Consider the following 17,338-nt stretch of genomic DNA (forward strand, 5'->3'; position numbering starts at 1 on the left):
GATTGTGTGCAGTGGTTTCCTCCTAAAGCCTCTCTACTCTCACAAGCGAGGGCGAGCAGTGTAACTGGGCACAGAATATAGCCATCCATCTTCCTTACTTCCTCCCTTGGACAAGCTTGGACCTTTGTCAATGTGGCATTAGTGGAGTTTGGGGCATGGAGAAATTCTGTGTTTGGAAATAATCTTAAAAATACACAATTATGTTTTTGGACTTGTCTATAGACTCAAACAAAAACAAGTTTATTGACTTTAAATTCTTAATAGATGAATGCAGTCTGACTTCAGAACCCGATGTGCTCTGGCTGGCTTTTGTAATGATAAACATCTGTTTGGGTTTTAATGCTGCTTTGAAGCCGTAGCTGCAGCAGAAGATTTACCCAAGATGGTCAAAGGTGTGTTTATGAAGTCTGGCCGTCTGCTCTTCACGTAGACATATTACTCGCCCTGAGCCGTGCAGTTACCCTACAGCTTTCTATCACACGTGTTCGGATGGTAAGATCAAAGCAAGTTGATCACAAAGTGCTGCATTTCTTATGCATTTGATCAGTCATGTCTGTTAACTAAAAATCTAGAAATACACACTGCACAAATCTTTGAAGAAGATACAATTTTCTGAAGACCCACAGATAAGATCTTCCTTGCTCTGAGTATTATCTTCCTGTTCCCCTTCTTTTTCCACCCTTTTTCTTGATTTTCTTTCATTAATAATTGTATTTCCTTTAAAAACAAAAAAGAAAAAAACCACTTAATTTCATTTAAAAGCTCTTCATTTTACAATCACTACAAAGCCTAAGTGCCTGATCTATAACAGTTAATGTGAAAAGTGTACTCATGTTGTGTTTGATGTTGTTCTTTTTAAATAAACCAATTGCCTTTTGGTACATGAATTTTAAGCCCTAACATTTCCTGTCAGTTTTTTTATTTTTTATTACGACTTATATGACACAAGCATGACTAATATGTCCTGTTTAAATAATGTTTAGAGCATATCAACTAATACATTAATTCATTCTTGCTTTAATTCATGCATAATTTTATGAATTAAAATGAAAAGTATAAATATGCTGAAATTCCTATATTTCTAATTAACTGCTTTTCTGTAAGCAATAGTTCTTGTTTTTTTGTTTTTTTTTTAAGCATTGGATCTTGGAGTTTCCCTTTTTTAAGATTACGGTCCAGTGGCATGGAAAATGCTTTCAGTGCTCTTAAAAGGCTGAGTAATAATTGGCCATTATTCTGCAGCCAGGTGCTGTGGTTTAGGTGCTGCCCTTTTGTAGCTGTGTGAAAGTGTAAAGACACAGATTCCCAGCCAAGGCGAAGGCTGTAAGTAGTATACAGAATTAAATGCCAAGGTGATGAGACAGCGTCTGTTTTTCCTGTGCCACAGCAGCTGCTGAAAAATATACGTACAGGAAATGCACAAATGAGCTTGTTCCTGTGGATCCAGAAGTACCTCCACATGATCTGTACAATGGTGCAGGCTTTGTTTTGGAGTGTTGATCATGGAGCAGGTGTGCTTCATCACATATAACCTTTTACTTTCAGGTACGGTGCCAGACCAAGGAAGTACATGGTTCATTTTTTATGATCTCGGTCTTGCTATATTGCATCTAGTACTACTGTAGGCTGAGATCTAATGTGCGCTTCCTTCCAATAAAATGAGGGTTAGCACATCTATTTTAAATACCAACATTTTTCCCCCATAACCACCACCTATACACCCTCATTAAAATGTGGATCCTAGTAAATATTTAGCATCAATCAAATCGAGGAAGCAGGGTTAGTTATGCTCTTTGATGCTTTGTGATTTTTAGAATGATTGTGCAACTCCAAGCCCAAGAAGTGTGAATTTATTCTTCTTCTCCTAAGTATATGTAAACACCAGACATTACAGTGAAAGCAGGCAGAATAAACTAGCAAGATTGAAAGGTTAGGGGTCGTTACATGAGGCATTGTCTAACCATGTACTAAAATGACTAGGTGGGATCAGATTGTGGTAATGACTCGTTACAATTTGCTATTTATTTCTACTAATTTCTACTAATATTATGGTTTCCAGTTGAGCCCACTTAAAGTTTAGGCTCTGTATTCGGATTGTTCACTTAATAAAAGCAGTGCTAGCACTGGACAGCGATGTACGAGACGATAAAACAACGATTCAGTGGACTTGCCTTTTGTTCTTTCAGATGCAAAGTGAGCTGATCCTATGAAGAATTTGGTTACTCTTCTTAAGAGTTGTAAACAAACCAAATAGGGACTTATGAGTGGAAGTGGAAATAGTGCTGCAGTCACACGTTAACATGGAATCAGAATCAGGTTTATTTGTTGACACACACAAGGAATTTGGTTCCAGCTGTTAGTGACTCTCAAAGTACAGACATAAATAAAACTATACATCCAGCTTGGACTATACAAGACGATACAGACAATGTGAGACAATGTGAACAATCACATGTAATCACACAGCCTCATTCATATCGGACACTTAACGATTTATCGGATACGTGTATCGTATCGTTTTTATAATAGATAATAGATTTTTTCCAGTCAAACTGAATATCTTGCTGCTGCTGAGTGTCTCGTAATATTGTAACGTAACACTCGAGATGCTGTTTTAAAGTGTGAGCGAGTATCGGTGCAACTCGGGTTGCGTTTAAAGCAGGCCGTGTCACATGCTCAGGAGGACAGTGGAGCACACGTTCTAATAAACAATCTTTCGGCTTCTCCCATTAGGGGTCGCCACAGCAGATGATCCGCATGTTTGATTTGGCATGTTTTTACGCTGTATGCCCTTCCTTACGCAACCCTCTCTATTTATCCGGGTATGGGACTGGCACTAAGGCTGCACTGGCTTGTGCAACCCTAATGGCTGGGCCGCAGCGGTGAGAGCGCCAATCCTAACCACTAGACCACCAGGGCACCGTTCTAATAAACAATAACCTTGTAAATTTTGTATTAAAAATAAAGGTGCAAATTATAATCACTTTACTAATAATATCCATCACTAGGCCCCAGCTTTTGATTTTCAGATAATTCTTTATGCTGTGGTAAACTAATACAGGGTCTCATCTTTTAAATAGTTGGATTTGTATTAGTGTCGCACTTCATTGTATGTTTATAAGCTACAATAAATATCAATTACAATAAATCAATGACTAATAGTTAAAAAAAAAAAGAAAAATCTAATTTTATTTGTCTCACGCATACAGAGTACGACATGCAGTGAAATGCTCTTTATGACAGTCCGGCATTTAAACATAAAAGGGAGTGGAATATAGCAAGAATAATAGCAATCATTAGATTTATAGCAACTTCCGTGAATTATCATAATACGGCACACCTTTAGTCAGGAATGTTGTACCGCTGCAGGTTTTATTATTGTCTAATTGTTTTGTTCGGTTTGACTTCAGAGCACTAACAATATTCTGTGTCAGATCGACAGTATTTAGTGTAGTGTATGTGTGAATGTTTTTGAACAGATTTTATATTGTGAGAGAAGCAGAACAAATATGACGTCCATGTACAACTGTACAGTTCTCCGGCTGAAACGACTCTCAGCTTTGCAGAATCTGGTTAACGATTGGAGGGATGACGGCTACGGCTCTTCCTGTGTGGAGTTTGCTTCTGTGTTTGTGCAGGATTTTGGCCAAGTGCCTTTAACGCTGTCTGATCCTCCTCCCCCGTCTCTTGTGTCATACCCAGAGGGACACAGCAGTTAAACTGTAAACCATCTGGTCAGACTGGCTGCATTCCTGATAAACCTCCTCTTCAGGAATTACTTCCGGGTCATTTTTCCTTTCCTTTTCCAAGGCGTTTCATTTTCTTTCGGCTGTTTCTGTTGCTCTTTTTTTTTTGTCTTTTTCTTCAAGACTCACTTGTTCTTTAGTAAAGATTTCTGCTGCTCTGTGTGTAAAGATTTCATACTGTTCTGTTCTGAAATGTGTCAATGTAAATTTGACAGTTTTTGAAAATCTTTGTTGGTAGGTGACCTCTGACTGTAAGCCTTTTTTCTCCCTTTTAATATCCATCCCCTTCTCACTTGAGCTTAAAAGTATATCAGAGGAACGAAGTATGCGGAATTGACCTTTGTCGTGACATTTGTGCAAATGTTTGCGTCCGAGTAAAATTTTTTTGTCCGAAAGGGGACGCAAGATCCTATGAGTCAAGTTGCGTTGACTTCTTCCTTCTTTGCTCTGTTCATCACATCTGTGTGTGTGTTTCTGTGAGACCTGCTTCTTTAAACTGACAAGTTCCACTTGTTCTCCTCGTTTGTGTTTATTTGCATGTTTCCTAGATTGAGGTTAAATCCAGCCTTACCCTGAGCTGTCATGTGAAAGCATGTGACTACTCATCCACCCATTTTTTATTTATTTTTTCATATTTCTTGAGGGCTGGGTAATTATACCCCACTATTCTGTTAAAATCTGATCAGTCAGTAGCTTTACAACATTGACTAATGTTTACGCATTGACCAGAAGTAGTAAGAAGTTTTTATTATTAGTTTTAGTAATATTGTTACTTTGTAAATAAAACCTTTTTTTGTAAGTTTGTGGAGGAAAAAACTCTTGTGCAGAAGGGTGGTTTACCCTAAAAAAAACCTTTCAGATAAATTCATTAGGCCTAATTCAGATCGGATTTATTAGTTTTGAATGGATTTGGTGTGACATCATAAACAATCACAGATTGAGAACCAGCCATGGCACACGTTTGAATACACTGCAGTGAGTATTGATGAATTTATCGGTGCAGGACGGGAATTATTCGGTGCAGTATGTGCTGGAGCAATAAATTGTGTGTTGTTTCTTTTTCTTTCTTTTTTCCTTTCTTTTTCCTCTTTCAGTTCCAGTAATGGACAGTCCCCAGTTGTCTCCTTTTGGGTCCAAGTGCCCTCTGAGTGCATCCACGTCCTTCCAGATGTCCACGCTCAGTCTGCCCAGCCAGGCACCCTCGAGTCCTGTTCTCAACGAGGGCGGCACTGCCAGACTGGAGGAGGAAGACGAGCTCAGGAGGAAGGTACATTGTCCCTGACGTCTAGGGAAAGTTAAACACACCATAGGCCATTACACTGAATTCATAGAATGCTTGTTTGGACCAAAGTGCACAGGTTCCAGACTATTATGCTCACCATTAATCACCATTGTTTCCTAACGTTTATGTTTCATCGTGTGTCTCTCTCTGCAGAGATATCCCACTGATAAAGCCTACTTTATTGCCAAAGAGATTCTGATGACAGAGAGGACGTATCTAAAGGACCTGGAGGTTATCACAGTGGTGAGCTAACAAATCTGTTCCTGAAGAAAAGTTTAGGTTAAGGGTGTGTAAAGGTTGGCGGTTTGGGAGGGTCACCGGCAGGAGGATATATGTGTGAACGTGTTACGCACATGAAAAAGCTATAATGGTTTTCATTGTCTGTATCTGCTTTGTGTGACTCACTGACGCAGACAAGGTAATAATGATGCCTGTGTCTAATGGGGGTGTGTTTTATGTCATGCTGCCGTGTGTGTGTGTGTGTGTGTGTGTGTGTTTGTTTCTTCAGTGGTTCCGCAGTGCGGTGATTAAAGAGAATGCCATGCCTGAAGGCCTGATGACCCTCCTTTTCTCCAACATTGACCCCATTTATGAGTTCCACCGAGGCTTTCTCAAAGAAATTGACCAGAGGCTGGCTCTCTGGTACCTGTCCTTTTCTTCTTATTCCAAATGATCAATCATTGTCTAAAGGCACATTTCTTAGAAATTCTTTTTGGAGACAAGGTGAGGCAGGCGAGCTTGTGATGGTTTGGACATGTGCATGGGATGGACATGGGGTATATCAGTAGGAGAATGCTGAGGATGGAGCTGCCAGGAAGGAGGAAAAGAGGAAGGCCAAGGAGGAGGTTTATGGATGTGGTGAGGGAAGACATGCAGGTAGTTGGTTCGAAAGAGGCAGATGTAGAGGACAGGGGGGTATGGAGACGGATGATCTGCTGTGGCGACCGAAAGAAGAAGAAAAAAAGTCTAAAGGCGCATTTCATTGAATTTGCTCTAGGAATATAGAAAATACCCATTGGCTTTTGCCTTGTTTAATGCTTATGCAGAAAACATTATACTTGTACCACAGCTGATAAAAAATTTTTTTTTTGCTATTTTGATATGGTCATTGCATATTTTATAAAGTTTTGATCAACTGTTTTCTACAATGCAAACTTCAATTATTTTTTATATGTTCCCACGATATTACGTCCTGAGATTAATTTTATCCCTTTACTTGGCAACACCAAAGTATAAAGTGTATTATCTTTAGTACTGCATTACAAAGAGATGAACCTGTGATTAGTCCAATGTTGATACTCACTGTATCTTATTGTAGGTGCAGCTAAAAACAAAAAACAAACTCAGGATACTTTGCTAATGACAAGTGTGCCTATCTTGCAAATATTCTTTCCTCTTGTCGCCAGGGAGGGGCGCTCTAATGCTCATGTGAAGGGAGATTACCAGAGGATCGGTGATGTTATGCTGAGGAACATGTGTGCCCTGAAGGTGAGGTCTTGGGTTAGATTTAAAATACAATTAAAACTTTATAATTTTATATATTTTTCACAACTGAATCAAATTTGTATTCATTATGAATTTTTTTTTTCAGTGTAAACATGTTTTTTTCTTTCTCCTCAGGAATTCACCAACTACCTACAAAAGCACGATGAGGTGCTGACTGAGCTGGAGAAGGCCACGAAACATGTAAAGAAACTGGAGACGGTCTATAAAGAGTTTGAACTGCAGAAGGTGTGTTACCTGCCCCTTAACACCTTCCTGCTGAAGCCCATCCAGAGGCTCATGCACTACAAGCTGATCTTGGAGCGCCTGTGCAAACACTATTCCCCCGAGCACAGGGACCACCACGACTGCAAAGGTGAACCCACTCACACATCTTCATGTAACTTCCTGCAATTTTAGTCAGAGTTTTCGGAACAGTTTGCATATATGCAGTTCATCGTGTGTGTGTGTGTGTGTGTGTGTGTGTGTGTGTTTGCAGAGGCCTTAAAGGAGGTGGCAGAGATAACAGCTCAACTACAGAGTAGCCTCATCCGACTGGAGAACTTTCAGAAACTGACAGAACTGCAGCGGGACCTGATTGGCATTGAGAACCTCACTGCTCCCGGCAGGGTACAAGTCCTGTTTTATTTAATAATTTCCCAGATTTGACAACATTTACGCCATTTAGCAGACGCCAGGTCTGCTTTATCCAGGGTGACGTACGAAAGTGCTTTGAGTCTGTTGAGAGGAATTATTGCACTATTTGAAAAAAAATAAATAAAAAATGTATGAACACAGACAAAACAGACAAAAGTGCTAGTTTAAGTGTTTCAGGCAGAGGTAGTCGTTTGAAAATAGGCAGACAGCATTAGACACTCATTTTTGCTTGCTAAGGGAAAAAAAAATCGTAACCTGTATTGAATTAAATAGCAGTAGCCCAGCAGGCCATTTGAAATAAATGTTACTGTTGGGAAAAAAAACTAATTTCTTAATATTTATTCAATTTCTTATTTTTTTTCTTTTTTTGTTAACAGGTAAACATTAATATTATGATATATTATTAAGATCCCAAATTCTACTGTTTTTCACAATTAGGCAAAAATAAAAATCATTTGATGCAATTTCATGCCTGCGTTTGAGGAGAATAATTAATGCAATGGGTTCTGTGGTGAAATTCTGCTTTGATCACCAGGAGTTCATCAGGGAAGGCTGCCTTTATAAGCTTACAAAGAAAGGCCTACAGCAAAGGATGTTCTTCCTGGTGAGTTTACACACCACTCATTTTCTTACAGCAGGGTTGGACAAATCACTAGCCTAAGCGTCCAGGACAAGCAGTTCATGTTTCTTTATTCATACTGTAGTTGCCTAGCAGACAAATGGTAACATTCAAAACAAAGCCACTCCTTGTTATCCTTGGCTTAAACTAAAGTTTTTATTTGGTCTGTGGGTTATTTTTAAGCCAAATGTGCTTCACAATGTTGTGATGCTGTAATTGTACAGAGGGTTTGGTGTTTCAAAACCAACCTCCTGCTACACTTGGACGCATCAGCAGAAGTCTAATGTAGTTTGAGGTAGAAGTGTTTTTACTGGACAAAATATAAAGTGTGTGTGTGTGTGTGTGTGTGTGTGTGTGTGTGTGTGTGTGTGTGTGTGTGTGTGTGTGTGTGTGTATATATATATATATATATATATATATATATATATATATATATATATATATATATATATATATAATATATATTCAAAATGTTATCAGAAGACAATCATTTTTAGTCGTTTGTTAAACTTTGTAGGAGGCTTTGTAGGAATTTTTCCTCTACTGTACTTTGTAGAGGATTTTCACTTTCATCTTGACTCAGCACTAACCCATCTCCCATCTCAGTTCTCAGACATGCTCCTTTACACAAGCAAAGGCGTCACAGCCACCAACCAGTTTAAAGTTCATGGCCAGCTTCCCCTTCATGGCATGCTTGTAAGTATACAGCTCTATTTCATTTCCTGAACAAGAAACTTTGCATTTTCCCCCGGTCCTTCATTCATCTTAATCACAGCAGTCAGTGACCTTGCTGCTTTTTTATATTAGATATTTCTGGCATATTTTTTTTTTTTGTAATTCAAAATTTTATTCAGCTTGAGTAGCAGGGTACAATAATGTAATTAGCATGATTTTGCTATTTAAAAACAAGTCTTTATAATACGAGAGAAGAGCATCATGAGCAAGCGATGCGCTTTGAATCTTTGACAGGAGACAAACAAACCAAAAAAACCCCAGCAGAGGTTTTAGTGATTTATACATCAAAGCAGAACTTTTAAGATAAACACTAGTACTATTAAGTGTAGGGGTCTGACAATATTGAATATATTTATACACTCATCTGCGTCCTCATTAGTTTTTCCATAGTCCTTAATAGTGATAGTTGAAACGTCATGAAGGTGTAATATCTTCTAGACTACTTGGTGATTTAATGGACTGTAACGGAATGCAGATATTTGGATTTGTGAAATATGCAGCTGTAATATTTTGTTATAGAGCAACGAGGGTGAAAACGGTTTGCATATCTGGTAGGCTGTGTGGATGTTTTGTGGTGCATTTGGCATTTAATTGACCAAAGTATTATACATTTATGGATTTGAGGCATGTTTGGTTGGATTTTGGAAATGCCAAAGACCATTTTGTATATCCTTTGTGGTAATATGGTTAAATGTGTTGCAACACGTTGGAGAGGATTTGGGGAAGGATAGACCGCATTGAATAAGCTGTGGTCCGAGTGAATTTTGGAGATATTTCTAGGTGTGCTTGTTAGGTGTGCTTGTTAGGTGTGTTTTTATCAGCATGCACTTGCGCTCTCTTCACATGCACGCCTTTTTATTTACATTTTTTTTACCCCTTCATGCAGCTCATTGTTCTAGATGCTCCGGTGAGTACACGCAAACCTAAAGTTCTACAAAGCTTTAGTCCCAATTTTCCTAGTTTTTCCCCGTTTGTTGCTTTGTTCACCATATGAACAGCACTCTCATGAAGAGTGAGCTAGAAATGTTGCAAGAGTTGTGGTGCAGTTGATGTATTTACATTACAACACATTACACACAAACATTGGGTTTTTGATCAAAGTGCCGTTTCGGTGCAGTTTTGTTAGCAGTAAAAACGTCCCAGTAGAGTTTTACGTGGATTAGACCGTGTCTTGGACGTGGACTTCAAAAAATTCTCCTTTTTTTTTTAAACAACATAGAACCCAAATGCAAAAAAAGAGAAAAATCCAACCTTTTATTTAAGTACATTACTTTGGTGGAAAAAAAATCACACATTTAGAAAAAAAAAAAAACTTGAAATCATGTGTGCCACAATTATTGGCACCCCTGATGTTAATACTTTGTACAACCTCCTTTTGCCAACAAGACAGCACTTAATCTCCTCCTATAACATTTCACAAGATTGGAGAACACAGAGAGAGGATTTTGACCATTCTTCTTTGCACAATCTTTCTAGATCATCCAGTGTCCTGGGTCCTCTCTTATGCACTCTTCTCTTTAGCTCGCCCCACAGGTTTTCGATTGGGTTGAGGTCTGGGGACTGAGATGGCCATGGGAGGACCTTGAGTTTGTGACTGCTGAACCACTTTTGTGTAGATTTTGCCACATGTTTTGGATCATTATCCTGCTGAAAGACCCAATGACGACCCATCTTCAGCTTTCTGGCAGAGGCCATCAGGTTTTTATTTAAAATATCCTGGTACTTCAAAGCGTTCATAATGCCATGCACCCTAACAAGGTTCCCAGGGCCTTTGAAGAGAAACAGGCCCACAGCATCACAGATCCTCCACCATACTTCACGGTGGGCATGAGGTGCTTTTCGGCATACTCATCTTTTGTTTTACGCCAGACCCACTTAGAGTGTTTGTTGCCAAAAAGCTCAATCTTAGTCTCATCTGACCAAAGCACACGATCCCAGTTGAAGTCCCAGTACCGCTTAGCAAACTCCAGGCGTTTACGTTTGTGAGTGTTAGTGAGAAAAGGCTTTTTCCTTGCATGCCTCCCAAACAGCTTGTTGGCATGTAGAGAGCGTCTGATGGTTGTTTTGGAGACTCTGTGACCCCAAGATGCCACTCTTTGATGCAATTCTGTGACGGTGAGCTTGGGAAATTTTTTTACCTCTCTTACCATCCTCCTCACTGTGCGTTGTGGCAAGATAAACTTGGGACCTCTTCCAGCCTTGTTTGTCACTGTTCCAGTTGTTTTAAACTTCTTAATGATTCCTCTGACTTTAGATACCGGCAAGTTAAGGCGAGTGGCTATTTTCTTGTAGCCATTGCCTGACTTATGAAGGTCGACACACATCTGCCTTACTTGAATGGTGTGTTCTCTTGTCTTTGCCATGTTGACAAATGGGTAAGAGAATTAGGCCTCTGTGTCACGTCATATTTATACCCCAGGGAAACAGGAAATCATGAATTACTAATTAAAAGTCCCTAGATACCCTGACCAACCTTAGCAACTACAGAAAATATATAAAAAAAAAACAATTAAATTTTTCAGAGGAATTGTTAGGGGTGCCAATAATTGTGGGACACATGATTTCAAGGTTGTTTTTTTTTCTAAATGTGATATTTTTTTTTTTACCACCAAAGTTATGTACTTAAATGAAAGGTTGGATTTTTCTCTTTTTTTGCATTTGGGTTCTATGTTGTTTTAAAAAAAAGGAGAATTTTTAGAAGTCCACGACCACATCTTAAACAGGGGTGCCAATAATTGTGGAGGGCACTGTATATTGTCCTTATAACTTGTAACACAGAAAGTGTGTCTGGGTAAGCTTTCACATTGCCCTATCTGACTTCCTCTGTTAGTGCTTCACAGCTTCAGTAGATCCAGAACTTCAGAACTATCCCTGGTGCACCTTTAATTCTTGGTCGCTTTTAACGAGTGCTTGTGTTCCAGGTGGAGGAGAGTGAGAATGAGTGGTCTGTCCCCCACTGTTTTACCATCTACTCAGCCCAGAGGACCATCGTGGTGGCTGCCAGGTGACTGGTCTTTCACAGTCTATAATAAAATTCATTCATCACTCAGTTCACACTTACACGTCCTGCCTTTAACTTTTTCAGCTCTAAAGTAGAGATGTCTAAGTGGATCGAGGACCTGAACATGGCCATTGACATTGCGAAGAAGACTCAGGAAAAATTGGATATATTTCTCGACCCAAGTGTGTGTGATCGCTCCAACCGTGAGGAATATTTCAGTTTTTCAACCCCTTTGCTTCACCACTTGGCTTGTTAGATATAAACCCAACCCTTCCTGTTGTCCCAATCATCTTTTTCTCTATACTTCACCACTTTTTTACCTCTCTTTTCCCATTCCTTTGTTCTTTTCTTTTTGTCCCTCTATTGTTCTACTTTCAATATTCTCATCTTCCTATTTTGTTCCCGTATAACTCTCATTTCTGTCTTTCCCTTTAATGTCTTTCCTCCACTCCTCTCTTTTTCCTCGTCCTTTCTCATCTGCACTTCTTTCCCCAACATTGCTCCACCTTTCCTCTCCCTGCACACCACGTTAGGGTCGTCTGATGAGATGTCATTGGAGCAGGAGTCTGAGGACGATGTGAACTCGTCTCGCTGCTCTTTGGACAAGCAGAGCCACCATCGTGCCAACACCACCATGCACGTGTGCTGGCATCGAAACACCAGTGTCTCCATGTCCGACCACAGCCTAGCCGTGGAGGTAGTGCTTAGGAACACACATGCGTGCTCACACACACACACACACCCACACACACACACACACACACACACACACCATTACATATATTTAGCATTTTCCCTCAATACACACATACACAGCTCAGGCAGCCGCAATCACATCATAGCTGACACTGTGAGTGAAAAGTAAATGCATGCCCCTGCCTGTGGAGTCTTTCTTTACATTTCTAACCCTTCCTTTTAACCTCCCTTTCATTCCTCTTTCCCTGTTGCTCTTAAACTGTAGTCGCAAGCTCTGTTCTTCTTACCACACCAGTCTATAAGATGTACTCTAAAAGCTGCATAGAATATATGCTACATGTGGGGTTTATGTTTTAACAGCAGCATTAGGCTTAATTCAGAATAAAATCACTTTATTTATTTATTATTATAATTTTTTTGTAATCAAATAATCTTATACAAGCTTCTTATAGTCTGGAAATGATCGCTAACCTAAACCTTTCATTTTTCTTGCTTATCACAGATTTTACTTTTGAAATAAATAAACAGTATGTACTGAAGCTCTTCTTCAATTAACATTATCATCTCTGCAGTGCTGGATCAATTCTTTAGTTTTCTTCTAGAACCCAGTTCTTTCCTGTGGATTAAAAGCCAACTCACTAACTGTCTGTTTATCTGCACCATGTCTGTTTCTTCTGTCTCACTCTGCACTCTATTCTCCACACTATTCTCTATTCTGGCTCTCTTTATTTCTGCTCTGCTGCATGTCCTATTGTCTGTGCGCATGTTTAGTGTTTTGCTCTCCGGCTGCGTCTCCGGAGCTGCCTGCTCGTTATCTGCTCGGTCAGGGACAAAGACCAAACACCATCACACACGTGTGCTGGTATCGCACACAGAACCTCTCTCTTACTGATTACCTGCGCATGAACAAGGTACACACAGCAAACAGATCTTCTCCAGGCTGTATGGTTTCTGAAACTTTAAAGTTGACCCCATTTTTGGACAGTACAAGGTTAAGAGCCCTAAAAGCTCGAATTTTTCAAATGTATTATTTACAAAGAATGCCTTATCGGTGCTTACACAGAAATATATATGATGGATGCTATACGCCAGGGGTCCCCATACTACAGCCTGCCCCCACGTTTAGAAAGTCTCTCTAAACAATGCCAAAGATATATTTTGAAGATGCAAGTTTAAATATATGTTTTACTCATATCATACCTGTATTTGATAATAAAGGTTAGCTTTCAATCTTTAATTTCCCTTAGTTATTAATGGAGGTCAAGGCACCAATAGGAGCTATCGGCTATTGGCAAAAATCTATACCGATAGTTTTTCCGGTCCGCTGTCATTACAAGAGTGGCCTCTAGAGGCGAATCAGCCACGTGCATATTCATATTCATAGTTATTTCCGTTAGCACATATTCATATTCATCCAATAGAGTTCAGTACTATTATACATTAAGTGTTATGTTTGGTTTTTGCCATCGGTATCTGTAAAAAGTTTTTTATTTACATATTTTATTTATATATTTTAAATTTAGGTTAATTAGTTTTCAGTTTTAAGTGCTTTAATTTAAAATCATTACAATCCATCCTGATATTGGACAGCTGCTACCCTTTCTGGTCTTTCTGATCAGCCATATGAAAGTTCTGTGTGGGATGATGTAATGTTTTCCTCTGATCCGTGAGGAATCCATCGCAATTTAATCTCTTTTCTCAGGCACAGAAACGGAGCAGATTTGGCATTGAACCCCGGCTGCACGAGCACGAGGGTGCCTTGTGCCAAATCCAAGCGAGATCTTTTTTTTAATGAACTGATCATTTTTCCACAAAATAAGCTTCTTTAAAAAAGACGTTTTTAAAGACATTTTTGAAGCTGGATGTTTTTGTTAGTGCTCTAAATCTGTAAAAGTCAAATGATGGTTTAAATCAGCAGGGTGGTGTATTTTTTTGCAGTGATGCCTCTTAAGATGTTGACTTTTCCATCTTTATAGAACCAGCTGTCTGGCTACCTGCTCAGGAAATTTAAAAACAGTAACGGCTGGCAGAAGTTGTGGGTGGTCTTCACCAACTTTTGTTTGTTCTTCTATAAAACACACCAGGTACTCACAAACACTATTAATATTTTATGTTTATATTTTTTCTATACAAAGTTGCATGAATGTATTAACGCCTCAGTAAGAAAAACTTCCAAAAAGCATTAGAGCAATCAGTGTTGAACTTGGAGTTCATTAAACAGTTCAGCTGGCAGTCATTCGAGTGATCTGATCTGTTGCTATCGTTTATTTGCTTCGTTGGTATTGCCCTTGTGCTACATGTTTAATGTAACTGACAGTAATATATTCTGTATTCCTGTTAGAGTAGTTGTGTGCCATGCTGACGCCACAGGTGCTCAATTCTAGTGAAGTTTGACAGAATTTTATTAACTTTGAAAAGAAATAATATAAAAATTTATTTTGCCCTGTTTTGTCCTGACATGAACAACAATTTTTAATTTTTTACATAAATTAATTTATGTATCTGAAGGATTTTTACAAATTATAGTTATTATAATTAACACAGATCTCTAGTGTATATTTCTGCCTTTAAATTGAATTGGTGAGATACCAAACCATGTGTCAGATCAACAGTGGTATAGGTGCTGCAACTGTGTTCATACCGTGGTTTAGGGCTGCAACTAACGATTATTTTGATATTAGATTCATCGGATGATTCAAGGTATTTATGTATAAAAGTGCAAAAGCCACACAGGGAGTTTAACTATCTTTAATTTAGACATTTTAAAGCTTATAGTAGCTGCTTGTTGAGGAGTGCATGGGGGGGAATTCTCCCTTATACACAATTTAATTGAAGCAATTTGCGTAAATCAACATTTGTATTGTATTTTGCAGATGGCAAGTTGACAACCATGCTTAAAAAAATCTATATAAAATACATTATTTTAACAATTTTTGTACAAAACAAAACCTAGAATATCTAATTTATTTAATTTTGTATAAGAATTAAATGATATGCATGAATTAAATATACAAAGATTGAAAATAAGCATTTGAACGTAGTAAAGTAAAGCCGTGGTAAATCACGTTTAAAAACAGAACTTAACTTTTGTAGTAGACAATGCCATAGTCAGAGAATAGAACGGAGAAACGCAGCAAGCTAACAGGCTTGGTTTAAAAAAAAAATACAAATAAAAAATATACATTGGCGAACAAATGCATAATCATTTGCTGAAAACCACAACAATGACTAAAAATTTAATAGTTTACTGCTGCTTTTAGATTGGTTATTCGGCCCATTTTAATTAAATCAATCACTATATCCGCTTTGCATAACTGCCTTGCGTTTAATATAAACTGCACCTATTCCTTGAATGACTTGGGACGCTCACTTTTTTCTGCTGCCGGTTGACCCTGTACTGTTCGCCATTTCCGCAGGCGGCTGTGTTATCTTAGTCATGCTAACCCGTAACTTTAGCAGCACAACTAAGATTTCTTTGTTGGTTTTGTATAGACAGCTGTCAAATAAGCAAATTTGCTTTTAAAACAATTCAACATGGCTTCATAGCTTTATGCAAACATCTCATCTGACTACATGTATACTTAGAACATTTTTACTTCTATTTTTGTCTGGCGTATTCTTTTAGCACAATGCATGCAAGATATTGTACATTTTCTGGTTTATGTTTGAATAAATGGAAATCCTAGGTTATTGCAGCTTTAAACTGGCCAGCTCAATTGTACAGTTCTTGAACGAGGCTTTAAAACTGATGGTAATGTTAAGTAAATACTAAAGATTAAACTCAGAGTCCAAAACAATCCGACGTTCATTCAAGAATAATGAGCGTTTGGCCACTAGATCGTCACATCTGAATTAAATGTGTTCGATTCAGCGAGCTCACATACAGACAATGTTATTTTTTTGCTTTAGGCTTCGCCAAATGACTCCTATTTAACGGGCTGTGTTGATTATACCTCAGAGTTCAGTTGCAGGAACAGCTGCAACAACATCCATTTTGAGCCCAGGCCACTTTTCGTCTGGGGTTTGGGAGTTCATGATGTTCTATTTTTCATGCAGGATGACTTCCCTCTGGCTAGCCTGCCTCTGCTGGGATACACGGTCAGCACACCTGGGGAATCAGACAGCATTCACAAAGAATATGTCTTCAAGCTGCAGTTCAAGTCCCATGTTTATTTCTTCAGGGCTGAAAGCGAGTACACCTTTGAAAGGTAAAGCTTTCTCTCTTATCATCACAGGAATTTATATACATGCTATTCAATCTGTTCATTTGCAATTAAGGGCTCTAGAATTAGACCTTGTGTTGTATTGTGAGATGGAGCTGATGGTAATTTAAATTAGGAGGTCAGTTCCTTTCTAAAACAAACAATAACCTTATTGTATTAATAATCTGGATCAATTTTTTTAGAGCAGTTCAAAAATGTCATCCGGTATTTATAGTTGTACTATGTACTATTTGGAGCTGTATTGAATGGACATTTGGTGCCACCCCAGATGAGGAGTCTGGATCCTCTAAAGGTTTCTTCTTCATCTCCATCTCAGAGTTTTTCCTTGCCACAAGTTTGCTTAGGGATAAACTTGCAATTATAAGGAACAAACTTGGCACCAAACTTTTACATTCTAATTTACAAATTTATAAGCGCTTTATCTCTTTAAAGACGATTTGAGACGATGTATATTGTTAAAAGCACTATGCAAAAATCCAATGTGTACAAGACAACACACATAAGCACACTTGGAAGGAAACTTGAATTTATCCTCCTGCCCACATTTTTCACAGTTCTGTAGCTGAACCATAGATACATTTAAGAGGAGAATAAATATTATATAACCTTTTCCTCTGCACTGTCAAACAAAGAGATTACAACCTCAATAATATGGAAGAACTGGTAGCTGGTTCACCCATTGGTACTGGTACAAATTAGAAGATTCTGCAGAAAGTATACTTTTGCTGAAACCTGTGCCATCTGTTGTCTCAGTGTCACGTATGAAACCCTGCTTGCCTTATTTTTGCACTTCGCAGGGAAACTGTAAATCGATACTCCACTATGTTCTCCACTGTTGACCTTGAATTCGAAAGGAAACTGTAGGTAGATCAGCAGGAACCAAGTAACATGCCAGGA

The 17,338-nt window shown here is 38.6% G+C and overlaps 1 protein-coding gene across 4 annotated transcripts in view; it reads left to right on the plus strand.

Moving 5' to 3' along the window:
- The window catches only part of farp2 (FERM, RhoGEF and pleckstrin domain protein 2), a 51,355-nt gene that overhangs the window by 31,273 nt on the left and 2,744 nt on the right, over positions 1-17,338 (plus strand). For 2 of the 4 annotated variants that reach the window (XM_046855670.1, XM_046855662.1), the window contains exons 14-27: positions 4,841-5,013; positions 5,182-5,271; positions 5,537-5,670; positions 6,435-6,516; positions 6,649-6,886; positions 7,010-7,140; positions 7,703-7,771; positions 8,393-8,482; positions 9,408-9,428; positions 11,443-11,525; positions 11,607-11,725; positions 12,056-12,219; positions 14,195-14,302; positions 16,275-16,426. In XM_046855670.1, coding sequence (XP_046711626.1) covers positions 4,841-5,013; positions 5,182-5,271; positions 5,537-5,670; positions 6,435-6,516; positions 6,649-6,886; positions 7,010-7,140; positions 7,703-7,771; positions 8,393-8,482; positions 9,408-9,428; positions 11,443-11,525; positions 11,607-11,725; positions 12,056-12,219; positions 14,195-14,302; positions 16,275-16,426 — 1,654 coding nt within the window. Of the gene's footprint in view, positions 1-4,840; positions 5,014-5,181; positions 5,272-5,536; positions 5,671-6,434; positions 6,517-6,648; positions 6,887-7,009; positions 7,141-7,702; positions 7,772-8,392; positions 8,483-9,407; positions 9,429-11,442; positions 11,526-11,606; positions 11,726-12,055; positions 12,220-12,989; positions 13,130-14,194; positions 14,303-16,274; positions 16,427-17,338 lie in introns of all 4 variants that reach the window. The other 2 variants (XM_046855684.1, XM_046855679.1) reach the window with 2 other exon arrangements.

Source organism: Silurus meridionalis, chromosome 1 (assembly GCF_014805685.1).
Source record: "Silurus meridionalis isolate SWU-2019-XX chromosome 1, ASM1480568v1, whole genome shotgun sequence".
NCBI classification, from domain to species: Eukaryota; Metazoa; Chordata; class Actinopteri; order Siluriformes; family Siluridae; genus Silurus; species Silurus meridionalis.